Source organism: Lycium barbarum, chromosome 3 (genome assembly GCF_019175385.1).
Source record: "Lycium barbarum isolate Lr01 chromosome 3, ASM1917538v2, whole genome shotgun sequence".
NCBI lineage: Eukaryota > Viridiplantae > Streptophyta > Magnoliopsida > Solanales > Solanaceae > Lycium > Lycium barbarum.
In genome coordinates this window covers 34,456,164-34,481,548 of record NC_083339.1, presented here as the reverse complement: position 1 = coordinate 34,481,548, position 25,385 = coordinate 34,456,164, and the positions used below count along the sequence as shown (strand labels likewise).

The 25,385-nt window shown below is 40.4% G+C and overlaps 1 protein-coding gene across 1 annotated transcript; it reads left to right on the top strand.

Annotated features, from left to right (window-relative positions):
- The first annotated feature begins 22,755 nt into the window (after positions 1-22,755).
- LOC132633845 (uncharacterized) lies at positions 22,756-25,017 on the top strand. The gene is made up of 3 exons (XM_060350275.1): positions 22,756-23,193; positions 23,466-23,565; positions 23,667-25,017. The coding sequence occupies exon 3, from the start codon at positions 23,707-23,709 to the stop codon at positions 24,649-24,651; it is 945 nt and encodes a 314-aa protein (XP_060206258.1). The 5' UTR covers positions 22,756-23,193; positions 23,466-23,565; positions 23,667-23,706; the 3' UTR covers positions 24,652-25,017.
- The last annotated feature ends 368 nt before the right edge of the window (positions 25,018-25,385 follow it).

Sequence of the window (25,385 nt, the reverse complement as noted above, 5' to 3'; positions counted from 1 at the left end):
GTTTTAATAATTCTGAAAATTTGTGATTGTTCACAAGAAAAATGATGAAAAGGCCATTTCAAGTAATTGAAGGTTAAATATATTTAGTCAAATATCACGAGGATTAAAAATAAAAATTTACCACAAATTGAGGGATCAAAAGTGTTATTTACCATTTTCAATATTTTAATCTTTGTATTGTTAATTTACGTATTCTTAATCCATATGATATCTCGTATAATTTAATATATAGCTTCCCGCATAACATATGTAGTACGAGCATTACTTGGTATAGCCCGCTAAAAGCTACACTAGTGATGTTGTAAGTGATAGATTATGTAAATTTCCTAAAAAAAATAAAAATAGGAGACTACAAAATATTCTAACTAATATTTACATAATTTATCACGAGCCACAAAAAATTAATTAAATGATACAGTGCGTCACACAATAACCTGAATAATCATGTAAAAGCTTTAAATATTTTTATAACTTTCAAACGTACCCGTTTAGGTATATTATCATCTTAATCCCAATCAAGGAGTAAGCCATGCAAGCTTGTCATGTACGCAGGGGCGGAGCCAAGTGGTGGCCAGGGTGTTCACCCGAACCCTCTTCGGCAAAAAATTACCGTCTATACATAAGGTTAAAAGTATTTTTTATGTATAAATAGTAGATGTTGAATCCCCTTGGCTTCCTCGTTTCTTACTCTTTTATATTTTTGAACCCCTTGAGTGAAAATTCTGGCTCCGCCACTGCATGTACGTGCATGTTATCTCATCAACATTACCATTCTAATTCATGAATTAATTTTGAAAGCACACAAGTAGATAGAAGCTCGGCATAATTCGAAGACGCACTTTTATGAGGTATGAGCTAAAACATTGATGAGCCAAAACGTTTTAGGGCATACCTGGTAGATAGGGTTACTATGAGCTAAAACGTTACGCCGGTCGTCCCAACGATATTCAACAAGTTCAATTTACAACTATCAACTCACATCCATTAATAATGCATCATAACAACATCAATTTAATTTATGTCTGACACTTCGATTAAATTCTCAAAGTCTTCTATATCAACCCATTTCGATTTCGGTGATATCTTGCTCAATCATTGAAGAAGCTCAACAATAGTGTTACTACATCTCTTTGAGTCATTGAAGTCTAACATTAAGTCCAGTGTCACTATACATCACCCCTTCCACCTATCAATCAGCACCATTAATAACAAGCTAGAGTTATTTGTTGTGGCTACGAAAAGTAATTGTCTCAAATTATTTGTTGTGGCTACGAAAAGTAATTGTCTTAAATTATTTGTTGCCTTAGAAGTCCAAGGCACAATTCCATTTTACCCTTAGTAGAAATTTGTCATGACGGAGATGACACATAAATAGAGTAAATATTTAATGGAGAAATATTATAATTTGGACATAAATAAGAGCAAAGTAATCAAATGTCCCTCCTAATTAATATTTCCTAAGGGACGTGTAAAGCCAAAAAAAACGACAGATAATTTGAGATAGGAGGAGTATATAATATATAAAAAAATAGTCCAAAAGTCATAATTCCTTGTAGCAATGTCCAAATGATGAACGATTTGAATCATTAAAAACTAGACTCAAAGAATTTACTTTGATATATCTTGAACAATACTTAAAATCTTCATATCTTTTGAGTTATATTCATTTAAAATTGGGCCTTGAGCGAGCTCGTTTGAAACAAAAGTTCATTGTGTAGTTTTCAATTTGACTTGTACCAGAGGCTCTTCTTAGACCCTCTATCACTTCAAATACACCTTTTACATTTATTATCATGCTCTAGTGATGTTGTATTCAAAATTGTTCGAGGTGCTATAATTAGACTATTTTGGAGACCGATGTTAAATTCATTGTGTTCACTATTTTGGAGATTGATGTTAAATTCATCGTGATGAACACCTTAGTATGGTAGCTTAATGTTAGCTTGGTGATCTTCTGATTGCAACCTTTGATTTTCCCTATAGTTTGCAAGAGAATTCAATCTCTTGGGGATTCTAATTGATTCAGTGCTTGTTTGAATGTTATAGAGGTGATTAGGATTTACTGCTTTAATTAGTGTTAGCTAGTTTTTCTTCAAATCTTGAGTCTCTCATTCTACCTTTACTTGTTTCCCTTTAATTCATGTCTTTCAATCCCTTGAAAGTTACCATGCACTCGGATCAAATCTCCACTCTTCCGAAGTAGACTGTTATGTATGCATTCTGCCAAGTAGTAGTTCATATTCTATGTTTATTGAACCTCTAAGCCGAAGAAAAAAAAGCTATTTAAAATTCTAAGGCATACAGAAAAAAGTTAATCGGTCTCATCCAAAAGGTGGAAAGATATTGTTTTCCAACCATTCAAGGTTAAGGGGTTTAGTGGAATTTTCACAAGTTTCAAAAGTTTATTGTCACAAATTTGGCATAATTAAAATCATAAATTTAAATACTTTTGTATACGGGTAAAACCGAGGATATGGATGTACTCGGTTTCCCGATGTGAACATTATGTTCGTCATGCTTGGCCAGGATAAGACCGGTTTATCGGGGATCGGGCACTAAGCTCGATATGGAACGAGACATTAAGGCAGGATGAAGAGGCGGTTAACCACCATGAGGAGAAGACCGGAATATCCGCCCTCAGCCGGATATTTCGGTACCAATCCCGGCAACAGCTGTCAACAGATTCTTTTCCTTACTTAAAATTGTACTACGGTTAGGACTCCTCTACTATATAAAGAGGAGGCCCCCATTCATTTGAGGGGCTCTCTTTTTTTGGCATAAAAGGGAGATCATGTACTAAGCAAGGAAATACAATCATCTGAGTTCATTCATCTTTTCTAAAGTTCTCTTGTTACTCACTGTTCAAACATCCGATCATAAGGATTCGACCTCGATTCTCAGTACCCGAGGCCAGTCATTATTCATTTTGGTCAGATCTATATATTTCATTTTACTTATTCGTTTATCATGTAATCTAATCTCGTGTTCAATTAAACCACATATCCTTAGCACCGCATACAAATTCAATTGTTTTCCATTTTAAGGTTAAACAGTTTGTTTACGTATGCCTTGACAATCAAAAGGGGTGGTTCGGTTCCTTCTCCTGTACGCTTCCCCTGGATGGATACGATCAAGGTCAAATCCATCGCATCATTCTGACATCGGCATGTGTCAAGACCCAATTGGGCGCGAAGACGGTTACGGAATGCGAACCGTCTCAGCCCCACTCTATAAAAGCAAGCCTTCACCTTTCGCTTTTTCACTTTTCTGATTTTTACCAAGAATATTTTTACCTTCGTGTATTTGAATACACAAACCTTCAAATCTTTATACCTTCATATGTGTTCTTTATCTCATCTTCAAACCTTCATACAAGTCTTCATACCTTGCTATTTCCGTAACACTGAGCAAATCTTCAAAAATGAAGACTGGCGAGACCTCCTCGGCCCCAAAACTAGAGCCGGTATTGACAAATTTTATCCCACAAGATTACACGACCATCAGGGATTTTAAGGTTGAGAAGCCTTCTTAACAAAGGGATCGAGGTGCCGATATATCAGATTATTTGTGCACGATACCCCTGAGTAAACTTGAACAGGTCAAGGAAGACTGTGGGTGGAAGGGTATGGAGGTCATTATTCCCGACCAGACTGAAGCTGTAATGACCCATGTGGAAGGGTATTTGAGCGTTTATAGCTACCTTTTTACGTTTAGTACACTTGATCCCGTGATAGTGGATTTTTACAAACGGTATGATATTTCCTCGGTCAGATCCATCTGTCATTTTGGAGAATCGTTGTACTCCTCCGTTACTTTACTACAAACGTGAATATTCCCTTCACGATTAACCATTTTCTCCAACTGTACAGTCCACGAGTTTTTCGAGGGGGTATGATTAAACTCACCAAACGAGCTAAAAAATCTCCCTTCTCCAGTCTTGATGAAGATAGAGACCGAGGCTGTCAGGGTAGATTTGTCCGAGTCAGAACAGAGGATCTAATTCCTGCTGAAAAGTTGCCATTCCCCGAGAAATGGAACCCAACCCGTAAGTAGCTTTACTTTGGTACGGTATGGTCATATTTCTGAACCTACACTGACTCTTTGATTTTACTCGTATGTTCATAGCACTTGTTCGAACCCTCAGTGCGGTTCCAAACATTGATGAATGGATCGGGAAAATCTATTCCCAACTTATCTACGCTAACCGCAACTGGCGGCATTTGTCTCGGTCCCGATGGGAGGCCAAGAATCACGGTAAGTCCTTCCACCAGAGTACTGTTCCGTCCTCTTTACGTGCTATACTGCGCTTGATAAGTTTAACCTGTTCTTCTTCCTTTACAGGCCTTTCAAAGGTGACCAAAATCCGGGGGCAAGAGATTGTAGAGGCCTTAACCGATGAACAAAACATCGAAGCTCCTGACCAAGGAGATAAGACCGAGAGGAGGAAAAAACTATCCTCCGAATCTTCTCGAGCTCCTTCCGGGACTAGGAAAAGATTGAGGCTCACAACCAGAGAGCCCTCTTCCGAAGATGTCCCGGCTCGGGCCCTGGATGCCGATGTTGTTGGTCAACTAACAGATCATTCTGATGATGAAGACCAGGTGTTGGCTAAGCGCTGGCTTACCGACGAGGGCCTCAATCAAGAGCTGACCGGCTCTACAGAGATTACTCCACCTTTGGTGGAAAGCTCAAGTCCGATGCCAGTGGGCTCGAGGGATATCCCGAGACCGATGGATGTGGGGAGCGTCAGGTTGAAAATTGGGATGTCCAAAGATGCTACTATCGAGCCGGTACCCACTCGAGGCTCGGGGCAACTTCCGGCCGCAGCCGCTGGATCGAAGGTAGCTCCTCCGTACCGGGTTCAAAGGTACCTTACATTCTGCCTTTATATGGTACTAGTTCTATCCTCTCGATACAAGCTGTGGCTTCGGCTGAGACCATTATTTGCATACAAGACTCGCCCCCTCGATTAGTGGGTACTCCCACCGACGATGCTAAGGCCAAAGGCAAAATGACCGAGGGCCCGGTTATGGAAATTATGAGATACCTTCATCTGGCATGTTAGGCTTCAAATACTTATCCGTCCCCAAGCCAACCGTTTCGGGGTTAACTCCGGTCCTAGATTGGAGAAATTTTTTCCTGCCCCCAGTGCCGACCCGAATCGAAAGAGGTTGATATCTTTTAAGGTGCCGGCCGAGATGAACATATTGTCGGGGCCGGTCGGGGTGGCCAGCTATCTGCACCCCCTGGTGTCCCAATAGGACCGGAAGAAGATGGTTGAAGTCAGCGAATCCTGCCTTTTCAACGAGGCTCAGCAGGCTTTGAACCGAGTATGTCCTGTTCCTTCGTTTTTACACTTAGCTTTATTTTCTTTCCTCATCTTAATAACTGATCCTATTTTTCTTATAGGCCTTCGTTCTTCATCATGCAATCTTCCACCGATTTAGGTCGGAAGTGGATCGTCTCAAGGAAGAGCTTAAAAGGAAAACTCCAGAGGCGGACGAGCTCAGGGATCTATATGGGCAGAAATTGGAATATATATCGATTCTCTCGGATCTTTCTACCCTTAAATCAGATTTGGCAGCAGCTCGAAACGAGCCTAACGAGGCCAAGCGAGAACATGACCAGCTGGCAGAGAAGGTAAGGGCTTTTGAAGTTTATAATAAGCCTTTAATAGCCGATGCTAATGCCACTCCCTCTCAGGCCCGAGCTTATGTTAGCCAGATTGATTAACTTCGGGCGGAGATTGATGGGATCAAACCCGAGTTCAAAACCCTCTACGAAACGATAATTGGTGTTGTTGCCGAGCGGGATGCTCTTAAAGAGCAGCTTCGGGTGGCGGTGGAGCAAGTTAACGAACTTAGGTCAACACTTGCTGCGGCTGAGGCAGAGCTGGATTGACTGGGCCGGGAGATTACCGATCTGCGGGTTGAACATAAAAGAGCCCTTAGCCAAATCTCGAGCTATGACGGTATGTTGGACCAATATAAAGCTGACGTGATCGCTGCCGAGAAGGCTAGTGATCTTCGGGCTGAGTACATGCGGTGTTTATCTCGAAGAGAGGCCCTTGAAGAAATTCAAGCCACCGGAATGGATTTATCAGATCTAATCGAGGAGGCCAAGAGGCTCGAGGCAGAGGAAAAGTCTGTGTTCGATCCTGAGGATTCGGATAGCGACCTTGAGTCAGCCGAGGAAGAGACCGAAGGTTCGAGTGAAGATTAGGCTTAGAAGCCTTATGTTTTTTGTTTTTGTTTTAAGGCCGTTTGTTTGAGCCTTTGTAAATCCTCTCTATATATACATATATAAAAAAGATTTTCATTCGGCCTATTCATCGCTTTTCGTTGCCTTTTATAAAGTGTTCCTCAGTTTGATGTTTGTCCGATTCATGCCATTGCCTTGGCTTGCATTATTGCTTCAGCAAGAATAAAATTTTAAGTGGTAATGATTCGTGATCGAGTGTATGCGGCATGCGAACGACCTTATTTGCGAACTTAGACATCTCCAAGTCACGTGACATGATCGGGTTTTTAGTCCATGTTGACTTTGATTATTGTTTTATTTATAAATGGCAAGATAGACCGGATCACAATATTTTTTGTGTTTTTAGACCATAGTCTTTAACTGTAGACCATAGTCTTTAACTATAGACCGTAGTCTTTAACCGTTTAGACCATAGTCTTTTAAGTTTGCGTAAGGTTTTTTAGACCGTAGTCTTAATGTTTACGTAGTTCGCATATTTAGGAGTCTGGTCCGGTGAAATGCAACATTGGCGATACTAGACTATCTTGATCGAGACAAGATTTTTATTGATGGACCGGAGATGTAACTACAATCATTGCCGTGGCAAGAACAAACTAATTAGACACGATTCAATCGATCGTTTGGTCCTTACATCTGGTCCTATCGTTCAAGCCTTAGCTTTACATAGTTATCACTTAGCCCAGGGTATAGTAGTCCCCTAGTATTCGAGTCCGAAATGTGAGGGCTCGTGTACTATTGGTCCGATATGTGCAATCTCCAATTCCCGGTCTTTGATCAGTCAGCTCTATTTGTGTAGCACACTGTTCGGCACTGCCTTATTAAAAACTTTATCGGAAAACCCAATTCGGGACAAAAACGGTCGACGGGAAAAAGAGTGCAGCACGTGCTTTCAGTCTTAAGTCTATGACTCTCCAGTTTCCATTGTGCTGTTCCCGATGGCCATTAGGTTGTATGCCTGCATGGTTAGATTGAGAGAAAAGAAAAGGTTATTCGTACCTTTAACAATAATACCTCTTTAGGTATGCCACATTCCAGTTATTTTTCAACTATTTTCCGTTTTCGTTCTCAAGCTGATCGGAACCTTTCCCGGTTATTCCGGTGACTCGATATGGCCCTTCCCATTTCGAGGATAATTTTCCTTCGTGGAGGTTCTTGGTGTGGAGTGTGACTTTCCTCAACACCAAGTCCCCAATCTGAAAAATGCCTAAAGTTAGCCCTTCGGTTATAATATCTTTGCATCCTTTGTTTTTGTGCGGCTATCCGGATATAAGCAGGTTCTCTCTTTTCGTCCACGAGATTCAGACTAGCAGACATTGCTTCATGATTTGAGTCTTCAGTGGCATATTGAAATCTTAAGCTTGGTTCACCAACTTCGACGGGTATTAGAGCCTCGGCTCCGTATACCAGGTAGAACGGAGTTTCCCCAGTGCTTGATCTTACCGTCGTGCGGTAGGCCCATAAAACCTCGGGCAGAACCTCTTTCCACCGGTGCTTAGAGCCGGATAGTCTTTTCTTTAGATTCTGTAGTATAATCTTATTGGTAGATTCAACCTGGCCGTTCGCGCTTGGGTGATATGGGGTGGACAAGATCTTCTTGATCTTGTATTCTTCGAAAAACTTGCTAACCTTGCTGCCTATGAACTGCTTCCTGTTATCGCATGCGATTTTTGCGGGTACCTCGAATCGACAGATTATATGGTCATAAATGAAATCAATAACTTCTTTCTCCCTGACCTTCTCGAGTGTCCGTGCTTCAACCCATTTAGAGAAATAATTAGTCGTAAGTAAAATAAATTGTGTCTTACCAGAGGCCCATGGCAAAGCAATCTGAGTTATTTTTAAGAAATTCAATAAATTTTTTCCTGAGCTCGGGGGTTAGCCCCGTGCCAAGGTATACTTTCCTGTTAGGTAGATGAACGAACAATATGACTTGCTCGAGCTCTTCGACGGTGGATTTAGTGGCATCTGAATCATCGGGTACCACAAAGGTCCTTGGAACTCCGAACTCTAACTCTTTATCTGGCGTGTTCCTATTCCGATCCTCCGACGACTTCGGGATCGGAATCTGTGATTGCTATTTGGCACTTTCCCCTTCGTTCCATTCCGGTATCATTGCCGTCGTAACAGATTCTTCGATCGCGAACATTTCTTTTGCGGCCTGTTGCTCACCATGAACCGTTTTGATCCCTTCTGAGGTCGGGAATTTCAACGCCTGATGCCTAGTTGAGGGGACCGCTTTCATGAGGTGAGTCCACGGTCTTCCCAATAATGCGTTGTATCCCATGTCTCCCTCTATCACATAAAATTTGGTCTGCTGCATAGTTCCGGCCGTGTTGACCGGTAAGGTGATCTCACTCTTCGTCGTTTCGCAGGCCATGTTGAATCCGTTGAGGACTCATATTGCTAGCACGATCTGATCTAGTAGTCCCAACTGCTCGATGACTCTCCATCAGATGATATTAGCCGAGCTACCTGGATCAATCAGCACACGTTTAATTCTAAATTTATTAACAAGTATAGATATTACCAGTGTGTCGTTATGAGGCTGAACGATGCCTTCCATGTCCTCGTCACTGAACGAGATGGGACCGTCAGGGTCATAATTATCACTTGCCGAGGCTCTTCCGGTCTATCTTTCTTGGTGATGTTAGGTGTATTTATACACTTTTCCGCCATCTTTTACCCATACTTATACTGTATTTTAGAGCTAAATGCATTAAATACACCTAACATCTATTAACTATGTGATATGGGACTAATATGTGCTTTATTGTGGAATCTAGGTGGTTTAAGTTGAAAATGCTACTGTGTGAAGATGAAGAGATTTGGAGCAAAATTGAAGAAGAGGAAAAAGAAAAGAAGGTCACGTTGAAGTCTTTTGGGTACAACAAGGACCAATGAAGGGTAATCCGAGCAATTCTGGCTGATTCTGAGGCAGTGCGGGTTGGACGAGTGAGCGGAACGAGGTTGCAACACTTGAAGGCAAAATACGACCACTGAAGGGTCTCATGCATTGGTTGTGCGTCGCACACCCAGCGCACAAAATACCCCTTTCTGATTCTTAGACCTGTTATGCATTGGTCGTGCGGAGCACAGCGGATGCACAGACATAGTCATGCGATGGCCATGCGACGCATGACTAAAGCACAAGAGGCGTCAGTTCTCCTAAGTTGATCGGGATTGGGCCCACTTATCTCATATTTGCCCTAGCTTATAAATAGACGTTTTTACATTAGAATAGAAGACTTTTGACCTAGAGAGAGTAGGAACCGCCGTGGAGGCCGGAGATTATTGGGTTTTATCTTTTCTTCTCCTTATTACTAGTTTGTATACTTTCTTTGAATGATTTGTTGCTTTTCCTCCTTGTCTATGTGGAGCTAAACTTCTCGTTCTAGGGTTGTGGTAAACCATGATTATTGATGTTTGGTGATTATTGCTTATCTTAATGTGAGTTGTTGAGTTTGATTGCTTCTTTAATTTTGTTCATAATTGCTTGATTGTTTGGCCAACAGTTAGGTTCTATCGACTATCTAATATACATGCTTGGGAAAGATGTTGTTAGATTAGAGAAGGATTAAAGAAGGCGTGATCTGATTATCCCTACAGTTGGGCTAGGATTTGTGGCTAGGATAGAAATATACCTAGGCACCGCGTTCAATTAAATACCATAAACGAATTGCGTTCTTAACAAGTCAATTCCATAGGAATATAGGCGGCGAACTTTTTTGAATAGGCGAGTAGTAGTTCGGGAGAATACTACGAGAGTTAATAATCAGGTAAATTAGCAATTGTCGATAATTCGGATTAAAGGGAAATAGTTCGAAAACTCAACAGGATTGGTGAACCAACCGCAACCCTGGAACATTCGTCTCATTGATAATATAAAAACCCGCTCTTTCTTTGTTGAAGTTCACTATTTTCCTCTTTTATCTTCAATTAGTTTATAATCACAATCTTCAAATTTCATCTCTTGTATAGATAATTTGGATAGTTTAATTTAGTTGACGGTTAATCATAACTCCCTGTGGGTTCGACATCCGATTTCTAAAATCACTATATTACTTGTACGACTACGTATACTTGTGTGTGCGTTTGGACGCAACAAGTTTTTGGCGCCGTTGCCGGGGAGTTAGAAATTAACTGTTTATCTAGATTCTACTTTTCTTTTTGTCTATTCATGTTTTTTTATTTTTTTTTATTTTTATTTTTTTTATTTAGTAGTTTGGATATCTTTCTTGACATGGCATCTTGGAATAAAAATTGGTCGAATATTGGCTGTGCCTATTTTGGTGATTCTTGTCTGATTTGTGGAGGACCCCACCTGTGGAAACACTGTTATAATATTTTCGGGAATGGGTTGTGCGCACCTACCCAATCCTTTGAGCGGAATGTTTGTAGTATATGTGGTAGTCAAGATGGCCATTGGATTGGTTTTCCTAACTCTTATTCCCCATCCCCGAGCCCCTATTATGATTCTCTTATTGTTTGTGATGTTAACAGGAGTAATGAAGTGGAGGATGCAGAGAGTCTTGCTTGGGTTACAGATATGATGAAAAAAATAGTGGAGCAAGACACATTAATAAGAGAGCAAAACGCAGAACTAGAGAAGGCCATGGAGAGGATTCGTGCCAAACTCATAGAGATGCAGGCCGAGTCTGAAACTTGTAATCTGCAAGTTACAGGCTTAGCCAATACCCAAGACGAACCTCAAACAGAAGAAGAGAATGAGTTCCTACAAGGAGATAACTTCGAAGAAGCAAAGATAGTGAGCCAATCTTGGCTAACGGAACAAGCTCAAGAAATGCAATTTCATGGGTTTCTCCGCGATGGACTCACAAACATGGTGACACAATTGATAGAAGGCAGAACAGAGCTCAGACAAGAGATAGACAAATTTGATTCAGATATCCATGACCTGCAGGCTCTAATGAATAAAAAGGTTGAGATGTCTGATGCCCAACCACCAGTTGTTGTGGATACTGTCCTACTTGTGGAGCAGGAAGAGGAATTCCAACCATTCGACCAGAATATTGTTGATGATGCCAATGTTGAGGGGGTGCATATGACTGAGGATGTCAAAAATAAGGCAGTTTCGGAGTTGGGCCGTGTTGGTCCTCATTCTAAATATTTTTCTACATTATGTTTGGTTGGTGACATGGAAATCGAGCCCTCCAAGCTTTTGGAGAAGTGTATAAATAAGGAACAAGACCCTTATATCCTAAAATTTACCACACCAAAAGGGCAAAATGACATTCCTCACTTAAGGGCCAAGAAGTGCAAGATGCGACACCTATTGCTTGGTTCCTTTATTTTCACACCACTGCCCCAGGAGCGGAGTAGAAAATTTGATGCAAAATTAGGGGCGCAATTCATATCCTCAAAGTGGAGGGAAAAGTGGTAATGTTGATTCACGCCGTGCCACGATGTTAACTACGGTGCTTATTGGGAGGCAACCCAATGTGTAATAATTATAGATTTTTATTTTTATAGTGTCGCGTTTTGTTTTATTTTGTTTTTGTTTTGCAGATTAGGGGAAGTCTGAGTACCCGAAGTTGAAAGCTGAAGAGCATGTTTAAGCTTAAGTGTGGGGTCGTGTCGACCCTTAATGATGATAGCATGTTGCTAGCTAGGTCCTAGAGGGCCTCGGGGAGTATTTCTTGCTTTACCTATTTTTACTTTTTTCCATCTATATGCACTGAGGGAATTGCATGATGTTAAGTGTGGGGTGGGAAATACGTCCCTGGTAAGGTTGAGGATGATGATTTAATATGCCTTAGGATTTTTTTTATTTTTATTATTATTAGTTTTGAGTCTTAGTGTTGAAAAGTTTTTTTGAAAAATTCGAAAAAGATTTTTTTTTCTTTGATTTTCTTTAGTAACTTCTGAAGTCCCTCATCAGTGGCATTCATCATCGCCCCCTTTGGTTTTCTTATGGCCTCGGTTCTTTCCCGAGGGGGGACCTTTGAATCGGGTAATTTTTTTTTTTTAGGATTAATTTTTTTTTAGGAGAAGGTGGAGATGAGAGCCCTTGAAACCAATTGAATGCTAGGTGCTCAGGATTAGGTACACTATTGACAACAAGAGCTATTCTCGAACTTTTGAAAGTAAAATTGTGCTTAAAAATAATAGCTTGTTTCAGAACACCTAAGCTCTTCTACTTGACTCTTCTGTTAAATTTTTGGCTTAATAATGCTTGCATTGAATTCGTGTCCTGGTTTGCTAAGTAGAAGGTCTATGTGGATCCATCTTGAACCATGAGTGTGCCATGTGTGGTGAGTGTTCTTGTATATACTCCATGTATCGTATTGATGTCTAGACCTTGCCCGGTATGTCTACAAAGTGAAACTAGGTGTGTTAAGCTAGGAGAGGATATAGGCATTTCTTGGTTAGCCATAATTTTTGACCATCTATTTGCCTACCCATATGTGATATCCTTCGTTAACCCCTTTGAGCGTTTTGCCTATTTTCTTTGGTAGCCATATCTTTAGCCATTTCCCTTTGTTGGTATAACTTGTAATATTTGATCCCGAACTCCTAAAGCACATTAGAAATTTAGCGCTTGAAAGTAAATGGGAGGTTGATATAAAGGGAAGTTAAGGTGGAAACTTTAAAAAAAAAAAAAAAAAAAAAAGAGTGCTTAATGTTAAAGGGTGCATAAGGTGAAGTGAAAAAGAATGATTTAAATATTGACAAGAGGAAGTGCATAAAGGATTGATAATGTATGTGTCTGAAAGTGCTTAGGGAGGTTAGTCACTATTTACCCAAATAATTTCTACCCGTCCCATAGCCGACATTACAACCATAAAAGTCCTGTTATGCTTGGGAAAGATGTTGTTAGATTAGAGAAGGATTAGAGAGGCCGTGATCTAATTATCCCTACAGTTGGGCTAGGATTTGTGGCTAGGATAGAAATATACCTAGGCACCGCGTTCAATTAAATACCATAAACGAATTGCGTTCTTAACAAGTCAATTCCATAGGAATATAGGCGGCGAACTTTTTTGAATAGGCGAGTAGTAGTTCGGGAGAATACTACGAGAGTTAATAATCAGGTAAATTAGCAATCGTCGATAATTCGGATTAAAGGAAATAGTTCGAAAACTCAACAGGATTGGTGAACCAACCGCAACCCTGGAACATTCGTCTCATTGATAATATAAAAACCCGCTCTTTCTTTGTTGAAGTTCACTATTTTCCTCTTTTATCTTCAATTAGTTTATAATCACAATCTTCAAATTTCATCTCTTGTATAGATAATTTGGATAGTTTAATTTAGTTGACGGTTAATCATAACTCCCTGTGGGTTCGACATCCGATTTCTAAAATCACTATATTACTTGTACGACTACGTATACTTGCGTGTGCGTTTGGACGCAACAGTTAGCGTCCACGTTCTTGAAGTGAGTTTTTGCTCGTTCACTTAGAAAGGTGTCCCAAATTAAACAGACAGGCGATCTCCTCTCTCAACTGCCGACAATCTTCAGTTCGATGGCCGTGAGTGTGATGGTATTTGCAAATAAGGCTTTTATCCCGCTTCTCTGGATCAGATTGGATTTTCCATTCTTGTGGATGCTTTTGTCAAAGCTCACGCCGAAGCCATCAAGGTCGAAACCCGAAAATCGTACTTGTTCAACGTAAAGCAGCGAGATGACGAAACCCTACGCGAGTTTGTGGCCCGGTTTCAAATGGAACACATGGACTTACCTCCGGACTCGAATACTAGGGGACTACTATACCCTGGGCTAAGTGATAACTATGTAAAGCCAAGGCTTGAACGATAGGACCAGATGTAAGGACCAAACGATCGATTGAATCGTGTCCAATTAGTTTGTTCTTGCCACGACAATGATTGTAGTTACATCTCCGGTCCATCAATAAAAATCTTGTCTCGATCAAGATAGTATATTATTGCCAATGTTGCATTTTGCCGGACCAGACTCCTAAATATGCGAACTATGTAAACATTAAAGACTCCGGTCTAAAAAACCTTACGCAAACTGAAAGGACTATGGTCTAAACGGTTAAAGACTACGGTCTACAGTTAAAGACTACAGTCTACAGTTAAAGACTACGGTCTAAAAACACAAAAAATATTGTGATTGGATCTATCTTTGCATTTATAAATAAAACAATGATCAAAGTCAACATGGACTAAAAACCTGATCATGTCACGCGACTTGGAGACGTCTAAGTTCGCAAATAAGGTCGTTCGCATGCCGCATACACTAGATCATGAATCATTACCACTTAAAATTTCTAAGCCTAATCTTCACCCGAACTTTCGGTCTCTTCCTCGGCTGACTCGAGGTCGCTATCCGAATCCTCAGGATCGAACACAGCCTTCGCCTCTGCCTCGAGCCTCTTGGCCTCCTCGATTAGATCTGATAAATCCACTCTGGTGGCTTGAATTTCTTCGAGAGCCTCTCTTCGAGATAAACACCGCACGTACTCAGCCCGAAGATTACTAGCCTTCTCGGCAGCAGTCACATTGGCTTTATGCTAGTCCAACATACCGTCATAGCTCGAGATTTGGCCAAGGGCTCTTTTATGTTCAGCCCGCAGATCGATAATGTCCCGGCCTAGTCTATCCCGCTCTGCCTCGGCCGCAGTAAGTGTTGACCTGAGTTCGTTAACTTGCTCCACCGCCATCCGAAGCTGTTCTTTAACAGCATCCCTCTCGGCAACAGCACCAGTGGTCTAGTGGTAGAATACTACCCTGCCACGGTATAGACCTGGGTTCGATTCCCGGCTAGTGCATTCACATGCTTTGCGGGGATAGCTCAGTTGGGAGAGCGTCAGACTGAAGATCTGAAATCAAACCTCAAAGAACAAGTGTAAAATATCGAGTGTAATCAGAACTTGTATTAAACCACCACTATTATCCCTGGCCCCACGGTGGGCGCCAAACTGTTTAACCTTAAAATGGAAAACAATTAAATTTGTATGCGGTGCTAAGGATATGTGGTTTAATTCAACACGAGATTAGATTACATGATAAACGAATCAGTAAAATGAAATACATAGATCTGACCAAAATGAATAATGACTGGCCTCGGGTACTGAGAACCGAGGTCGAATCCTTATGATCGGATGTTTGAACAGTGAGTAACAAAGAGAACTTTAGAAAAGATGAATGAACTCAGATGATTGTATTTCCTTGCTTAGTACATGATTTCCCTTTTATGTGCCAAAAAAAGAGAGCCCCTCAAATGAATGGGGGCCTCCTCTTTATATAGTAGAGGAGTCCTAACCCTAGTATAATTCTAAGTAAGGAAAGGAATCTGTTGACAGCTGTTGCCAGGATTGGTGCCGAAATATTCGGCTGAGGGCGGATATTCCGGTCTTCTCCTCATGGTGGTTAACCGCCTCTTCATCCTGCCTTAATGTCTCGTTCCAAATCGAGCTTGATGCCCGATCCCCGATAAATCGGTCTTATCCTGGCCGAGCATGACGAACATAACGTTCACACCGGGAAACCGAATACATCCATATCCTCGGTTTTACCCGTATACAACTTTTAAATTAAATTTTGTGTCAAGTCAAATTATATATGATAAACAAAATGAATTGGAGAGAGCAAGAATATATATAATTGTTACGCAACGTAATTTTACTAGTCAATTCTATTAGTTACAAGTACAACCAAGTGGTACCATTGATTAAAGTTCGAAGAAGGATCATTCATACCACAGTTGCACGAGGTGTCTATGTCAACGTATTCCCACACGCCTAACACCGAGGAAATTTCCTACTATAAGAATTCAGAGAAGATTTTAAAAATCAAATTACGTGAATTTTAATATCTGATTATTGGAGACATTTCTGCAAAAAATATTTTAATTTGTTCAAGTCCACAGTTTTGTAAGATTTTTGTATTGGGACGGCATATTAGGTACCATTCGAAAACCATCTTGATTTAACAAAACATTTATTTCTAGGACAGATTCCTTCCACCAAAAGTGCTGTTTTTACTCATTTATTAACGTGCGATTAACTTTCAGTTCACTTAAATATAAATAACAGAATGATGAGTGAAAACGAAATGACCATTTAAAGACAAAACACATAACTTCAGTGACCATTAATTTTCAACCTTTTTTTAATACGATTACATTTTTCCACTTGCTTAATGCAGTGGAAAAATTGAACTCGTCAACCTTCAGAAAGGATGTAAAAGTCACCATCATGATGTTTTAACAAAGATCAAAAAGAAATATAATACTACCCAAACAGTAGTACAAATAACATTCAGAGCCCCAATTCTCGGTTTTAACTTTTAGGAAAACTTCCAAAAATTGGAGTGACCATTGCGAGACCAATTTTTTTTCCCTTCAATTAACTTAGGGGTCCGTGGGTTGATTGTAGTGGATAATTATATTTCAATATAAAATAATATAATATTTACTTAGTCGCATTACAATATAAATATATAATAATCTCAACTTACTAATAGATTATGTAAATATTAGTTAGAATATTTTGTAATCTGCTATTTTAGGTTAGAATATTTTGTATATTTTGTAATCTCTTATTTTAGCTCAGAATATTTTGTATATTAACCAATTCAAGGAATGAAAGGAAATACGGAAAATATTTCCTACATGGTATCAGATTAGGGTTTATTTCTCTTCCTCCTTCTGCTACGCCCTAGTCCCTCTTTCTTCTTCCTCTTTCCATCGCCCTTTTTTATTTTTTTTCCGCCATGGCCGACGCAACTACCACTCCGGCTAAGCTCTCGTTCCACCCGGCCCTCGCGGTCTCCAATATCAAGAATCACATCTCTGTTACTCTTGAGATGGAGAACTCACAATACGGAACATGGGCCGAGCTTTTCAAAATTCATGCTCGTTCTCACAAGGTCCTTCATCACATCATTCCTCCACTCAAAGGTAAGGAGAAGCCGGCTCCCAAAACTGATGAGGAAGTCGAATTATGGACGACCATTGACGCCACCGTGCTTCAATGGATATATTCGACAATTTCAAATGATCTGTTAAACACCATCATCGAACCAGACAATACTGCCATGGACGCTTGGGTTCGCTTGCGTGATATATTCCAAGATCATCAAACCTCTCGTGCGGTGACTCTCGAATAAGAATTCACGACAACTCGTATGGAGGATTTTCCTAATGCCTCCGCCTATTGTCAACGACTAAAGAGCCTTGCGGATCAACTGAAAAACGTCAGGGCTCCCGTGACGAATAGCCGCCTTGTCCTTCAAATGGTTTCGGGTCTCACTGAAGCGTACAAAGGGGTTGGGACACAAATTCGCCATGCAAAGCCGCTCCCCCCATTCACAGAGGCTCGGTCTTCTTTTGTTTTGGAAGAACGTGAACTTGCGGCAATGGTGTCTCACGGGTCTGGTTCGGCTATGGTAGCCACGGTCGACGACGCGCCACTGCCCTCGGACAACACAAGCTCACGCCGAGGGAAACCCAAAAATTCCTGCGGCCAAAATTCTAGAACTGGCCATAAGGGAGGATCTGGCCACGGCTCAGGCGGCGGAAAATTCACCGGCGGACGCGGTGGTTCAGCCCGTAGCAGCGGCGGTCAGCAGCCAGCGGGCTTCCCTTCGCAACAGTGGACTGCCGGCCAGTTTGGTCACTGGCAGTGGGTCCCGCAGCCTCGCTGGGCTGCTCCTCCCCCCTGCCCGTACCCGACGACTTCTTGGGCTCTTCCCCCACTTGTCCTGCCACGACAGCAGGGTATATTGGGCCCTCCTCCAGCCCAGTAGCTCTACACGGCAGCAGTGGCCCCTCAGGGGTCGTATGTTCCAACCGACATTGAGTCTGCAATGCACACCATGACCTTGAACCCGCCCGATCAAAATTGGTACATGGATACCTAGGCCACTTCTCATATGACTTCCTCAGACGGTAATCTCTCGTCTTATTTTAATTTGAGCAATCAAAATAATGGTATTGTTGTGGGAAATGGTCATTCGATTCCAATTCGTGGTTGTGGTCATACTAGTTTGCCTCCCCCAAACCCCCCTTTATCCTTACGGAATGTCTTACATGCTCCTAAACTCATTAAGAATTTAATTTCAGTCCGGAAGTTTACTACTAATAATTCTGTGTCTGTTGATTTTGATCCATATGGGTTTTTTTTGAAGGACCAGATGGGGATGACACTAATGCGGTGTGATAGTTGGGGAGATCTTTATCCAATCACCACCATCAAATATCCAACCACCACTCCATCAACCTTTGCGGCGTTGTCCTCTCCTTTTTGGCATGATCGTTTGGGTCATCCGGGAAATTTTATTTTAGATTGTATTAGGCGTAATAAATGCATTGAATGTAATAAATTTAGTCATTCTAGTGTTTGTCGTTCTTGCATTCTTGGTAAACACGTTAAGTTGCCGTTTGATTCTTCTATTTCCGAATCTTTGATGCCATTTGATATTATTTATAGTGATTTGTGGACCTCTCCCGTGTTAAGTTCATTGGGTCATCGGTATTATGTTCTTTTTTTGGATGATTTTTCGAAGTTTTTATGGACTTTTCCTTTAGCTAAGAAATCCGATGTTTATGCGAAATTCTTGGTTTTAAAAGCCCACATTCATACCCAATTTGAACGTCATATTAAAAATGTCCAATGTGATAATGGGAGGGAATATGATAATGGACAATTCGGGAAATTTTGTGAGTCTAATGGGATGTCCTTTCGTCTTTCTTGTCCATATACGTCATCACAAAATGGGAAAGCCGAAAGAAAAATCCGATCTATCAATAATATCACTCGGACTCTCCTTGCTCATGCCTCTCCCCCCCCCCCCCCCCCCCCCCCCTTCGTTTTGGTATCACGCCTTACAAATGGCAACATATCTTCTTAATATTTTACCAAGCAAATTATTGGGTCATGTTTCTCCTCTTCAAGTGCTATACCAAAGAAAGCCATCTTACTCTCATCTTCGGGTTTTTGGGTGTTTATGCTATCCCCTCTTTCCTTCTCCGACTATCCACAAATTGCAAGCCCGGTCTACACCGTGTGTCTTTTTGGGGTATCCTACTAATCATAGGGGGTATAAGTGTTATGATTTATCGTCCAACAAAATCATTATTTCTCATCACGTGATTTTTGATGAGAATGTTTTCCTATTTTCCAATTTACATTCTCCCACTTCAACTACTTATGATTTTTTGGATGATGGGATTTCGCCATCGTGGTCTTCGAAACGCCAACCTACCCTCTCTCGTTCGAGTGCTGAGGCGGAGTATAGGGGGGTTGCTAATGTTGTCTCCGAGTCATGCTGGCTTCACAATCTTCTGTTGGAATTACATTGTCCTATTCATAAGGCTACTATGGTGTATTGTGACAATGTGAGTGTCATTTATCTTTCAGGAAATCCAGCACAACATCAGCGCACCAAGCACATTGAAATGGACATTCACTTTGTTCGTGAGAAGGTTGCGCGAGGACAGGTTCGTGTCCTTCATGTTCCATCCCGTTATCAGATTGCCGATATTTTCACCAAGGGACTTCCACAAGTCTTATTTGAAGATTTTCGGGACAGTCTCAGAGTTCGCAAACCTCTCGTTTCGACTGCGGGGGTGTGATAGATTATGTAAATATTAGTTAGAATATTTTGTAGTCTGCTATTTTAGGTTAGAATATTTTGTATATTTTGTAATCTCCTATTTTAGGTCAGAATATTTTGTATATTAACCAATTCAAGGAATGAAAGGAAACATGGAAAATATTCCTACAACTCGTATGTTGATTATAAACTCATGGCATGCTTTCTAATAGAATTTTTTAAATAACTCTCTCTTAAATTATATTATATAAATGAAATAATTTACTAATTTAATGAAAATAATGCAGGCGAAGGCCATGACTTGAGAAAATAGAAGTAAATGAGATTCTTACAAAAATAAAATTGACTTTGATTTATTCATCAAGTCGAGGGAATGATTGGACCCGTAGATTTTATACCTGGTGTAACAGATTGAGACGATGATTAGAATCGTAAATTTTGTATCCCGATGTATCATAACCTATCTGATCGGGAGAGTACGTTAGGTTTTGTGGATGACATCCCAAATGTATACATTGCTTTATAAATATGAAAATTGAGATATTGCCTTGAAGTCGGGGGACAAATATGACATTTGAGACGGTTAAATCATAAACTGATTTTAAGTGACTTATATTTCTGTGGATGCTTTGATAAGTTAAATTACTTTTGTTCAATTTATCTTTTGTTCAATTTATCTTTCACGTACTTTCTACTTTTCTGTATATCTCTGTATAACTCTTGCTTCCATCACAAATGGCGGCTATAATATGCATATCTAAGTATCCATGTCAGCCATCATTTTTTTTAATGATGTCCGATTTACTAGACAACTAGGTGCAGAACGGTAAACATACAGGGTAGGACTCCTTTATTTTGGTGAGCCCACCTTTAAATTCGTGGATCACTCCATTTCAGCTATATATTTTTGTGTAGTGCGTGCGGGCTAGCCCCGTAACTTTATTATTTCATTCGGAGCGTCATACAAGCTCTGTATATAGAGAATTTATATTATGTTTGCTATGGATTCTCATATAGCATCAGGAATGACACTTTACTCATGTCTTAGTTTATGCTATTAATTATGTAGTTTAATTAAAACAGTGTTTGTCTCATTCCTCTCATTTAATATTGTAATTAATTAAATGAAATTGAATTACTTGAACGCGAATTGGATTTATACCATGCCACGATGGTTCGCTCTGTGCAAGTAGGTAGGCACTAGGTATCAATCACGCGGCAATCTATTTTGGTGCCTGAATATAACCCTAGTATTGCAGTTAAGCATGAGCATAGTAAGTCTAAAGTACTTCTAGCTAGGTCTTCAAAGTACATTCAAACTGAAAAAAGTTAACATAGTAAAAGGAAATTATCTCCACAATTTCCATTCCTGGAGCTGGTTCTTGGCAGCCACCCTTCAACTGTCTCCCCGATTGCCATTCATGGAGACGTTTTTCTCTTGATCACCAGATTCGTTAAGGCTGTCCAAGGCCATGTCCTCGATTGGGTTAGGTTCAACTCCTACATCTTCACTTTCTAGTTCAATTCCTTGCATTTTATTCTACTCAACGTCAAGCATGGTGTAGTACGATAAAGACTTCTTCAAATGGTCCTTTGATGCTTCCCACTTTATTATAAGTGGTCCCGATACATATATCTCCTTAGCTTAGTTACGAGTGAAAGGCTTTAAAGATATAAGCACATGCTCGGAGTTATCAGTGCAGAACCATGCATAATAGAAATGCAACAAACAATGAATATCAAATTATAAACATGTATATATAGATGCTTGTGGTTATGCATAGTCTCTTAAATACAATTATCATGTGGGATATCATTGTAACGACTAATCTTTCGTTCCTGAAAATAATAATCAAGACAAGAAAAATAGCGACAAAGAGTAATATTTGATTTCAAGAATTTGTGCGGGGGTTACAATCTTTATGAAATCTTAAATAAAAAGATGTAATCCTCTGATTCTTCTCCTCACGATACGGCCGTCAATCAAGGGCTTTGCTTGTTCTTGAATGGACGAATTACTTGTTGTTGATATTTCACTACGAATGCGGAGCCGAGCTTTAATCACAAACGTAGAGGTATGGAAACTTGCGGCTCACCACTTGGAGCGAAGACTTCTTAGTATGCGGAAGACTTGCGGCTGAGAGCTTCTCTGTGTATTTTTCCTTTTTTTTTTTTTTTTTTGGCTTGTGAAGACCCCTATTTATAGTTGCAGGGGAGAGCTAGGGTTTGTATATGATTGGTTGAACCATGTCATTTGAACACTTGGCGACATTTTATTGATTCATTTACTGACTTGACATGCTGCGTCACTTATGCACGTGGCATGATTTTATTGGTCCTTGACTTGACTTGGCGCGCCACGTCATTTGACACATGGCATGGACCTTGGGCTGATAGAGTGGGCTCACCATGTGAAGTCCGACAAGATAGACTAGCCCAATTGAATTGGTCCTTCAATTAAATCCATACCAATTGGACTAAATCAATTAATTCAATTATATTAGCCCATAATATTTGTTTGGACCAATACATCTCGAATTTGGAATATGATCCCAATTAATTTGTGAATTTAAGTCCGACTAAATTTCAGTGCCTACAAATGCCCCCTGCTTCAAGGCTGGTTGAGGTGCATGACTTGTCGGGCCTTTTAGAGACGAGACTTGAAGTATTCGTGAAGCAAACACTTTTTTTTTTTACTCCGTCTAGTTGATTTCCCCAAAATATTTGAAATGTGATAAGAAATAACTACGTTCAAGTTCTTCCATGGTGCCGCAACTTGATCGTCCACAAGTTTTTTTTTTCTGCGGTGGCATTCTCTAATTTGCAAGAGGTCCAATTAGCTTTTGGTCTTTCGCCAACTCATTATTTTTGAATTTGAGTTGTTTCCAGCTTATGAAAATATTGCATGGTATTCCTTTATTATCAATAGCTGGGAAAACGAAGTTTTGTCGAAATATGTAGCCAATTTTTTTTTTTTTGACAACTACACAAGGGGCATAATGTGTATCAAGAGAATGGCCCGTAGACAATGTATGACTTAGTCCTGAGCATAGCACACGGCTAAAACTCGTATTAGAAAATCCCTGTAGCCCTTTTTTTTTTTAGTCCCAAGCAAATCATACCATCAACATGCATATCTCTCATATACTTTCCATATTTGCATGGTACTTCTTTGAGTTATTAGGAGAGAATATGAACTTTCCATAAGTTTAAACTTTCCATACATAAGCCTAAACTTTCCATGATTAGATTCCAACTAGAACAAGGATTTCTTTGTGTAGTCTATGTAGGAACCAGATTTTGACATCTATAAATACACCGCCTTCTCTTGGTGTTTGAGCGTCAATTTGAAGCATCGTCGAGCTGGTTCGACCCATCTCTATCAGGTAATTTTCTTCTTCCATATGTATTTTCGTCACTTTCTTCACAGCTCTGCATGTCTGTGGTAGAAAATTCATATCTCAATGTAGGAACGTCGAAATCATGATCCACTTGATGTTTCGGAAACTAGACTCGTAGAGCTACGTCACACGAGGAAACCACGACCCAATTGCATCTATATTTTCTCAGATATTGATCGAGAATCAGACTTTGAGTTCTGGTTCGTTGGTTTATTAGTCTTGCGCGTCCTGACGAAAAATCTTATATCTTGACTTAGGAACATCGCAATCACGAACGGTTTGCGGCGTCGGAAAGAAGACTCATAGAACTACGTCATATACGAAAACCACAATCAAATTTCTTCTATATTGGCTCAGGTATATTTTTTTTAATCAGCCACAGAATCTGATTTTGCTTTCTTGGCTTTGGACATGTTCTACGAAACTTACTTGTCCCCTTTATTTTATTTCTTTTGTAGGTCTTTGGGCGCATTTGTACGGCTTTAACGTTAAAGAAAGATGATGCACTTTCGTGACCGCGATACGCCACGTCCTCATCTAGAGATAGTGAGCGACAAACGAAATTCGAACGCCAAAGTCCTTGCCTTGGAGGTTCAACCTCCAGTAATCGGTGCCTTCTCACTTGACGGTGAGCTTTCTACGCTTCATCTTGCTGAATGGTCTAAAAAGGAGACCAAAGACGTCATGAGCAACTTCTCAGGCAAGGCCACTGTTATGGACGTCCCTCTGTTGAAGTCCGCAATTCATCGAGAAGTCGCGCCCACCGAATCTTCTCATCCCAATGGATGTTTCAACAACTGGAGTGTCCCGCCTTCTGGTTTCGGAAAAGTTTGCTACACACCTGGCTATTGGGAGTGGGTGGAAGATGTGCTTCCTCGCTATAAGGAAGTCTTGGAGCGTGTCAAAGTTTACGATGCCATCTACGCTTCTTTGTTTACATATGATTATGATGACAACGTACTGCATGCTTTTTGTGAGCTTTGGCGTCCGTCTACCAATACGCTTTCCACTTTCATCGGGGAGATGTCTATCTCACTTTGGGACTTACGAACAATTGCAGGACTTCCCATTCACGGATCTTTTTATGATGAAGTTATTCCTTCGGCGAAAGAATTGACGCAAATGAACAATCAGGGGAAACCATGGCTCCCCAAGAGCTGTGTATACTTGTTTTCAGCCTTTTACAAACTTGCCGAAGGTGGCCGTCATGAGGTGTCCATCCATGATTGGGTGAAATTTTGGTTTAGAGGACCAAGCAGGTACGCGGAGCCTCCGCAAAGGGCGTCAAAGGGTCGTGCAACGAAGCCAAGATTGAATCACAATCCTTCCGGCCATATTGACATGAATTACTTACCACGAACCGATGAGGAGCATGCCCCCTTCGTCAAGCTAGGAGTGTTGGAATCACAAGATTCCAATTTCAATGGAAAGATGACTCATTGAACTACAATCTATATAAAAATCACTGCCAAATTCCTTCTAGATTTGTACAGATAATTCTCCAAAGTTAGCTTAGATTCTGCCTTGTTCGACTTTTCAGCTTCGCTTCGGTGGGAGAAAATTCATAACTCGGAGTACGAGTGTTGGAATCACAAGATTCCAATTTCTATGGAAATAGGACTCATTGATATACAATATATATAAAAATCATGGCCAAATTCCTTATATAGTTGTACAGATAATTCTCCAAATTTATCTCAGACGCTGCCTTGTTCTATTTTTCAGCTTTGCGCTTCGGTGGGAGAAAATTCATAACTCGGGGTACGAGTGCCGAAATGACGAGATTCCAATTTTGTTGGAACGAAGACTCATTGAAATACAATATTTATAAAAATGAAGGCCAAATTCGTTCTATATTTGTACAGATAATTCTCCAAATTTAGCTCAGACGCTGCCTTGTTCTATTTTTCAGCTTTGCGCTTCGGTGGGAGAAAATTCATAACTCGGGGTACGAGTGCCGAAATGACGACATTCCAATTTTTTTGGAAAGACGACTCATTGAACTACAATATTTATAAAATTTAAGGCCAAATTATTTCTACATCTGTACGGATAATTCTCCAAGTTCAGCTTGGAATCTATCTTGTTCGACTCTTCAGCTTTTTGTATGTGTGGTAAAAATAATCTCAACTCGTCATAGGAGCGACATTCTAGCTTTGGCGAGCGACTAATTGGAG

What these genes read in the sequence shown, in the direction of transcription:
- LOC132633845 (XM_060350275.1), top strand. Translation starts at nt 23,707, where the DNA reads ATGATGCACTTTCGTGACCGCGATACGCCACGTCCTCATCTAGAGATA.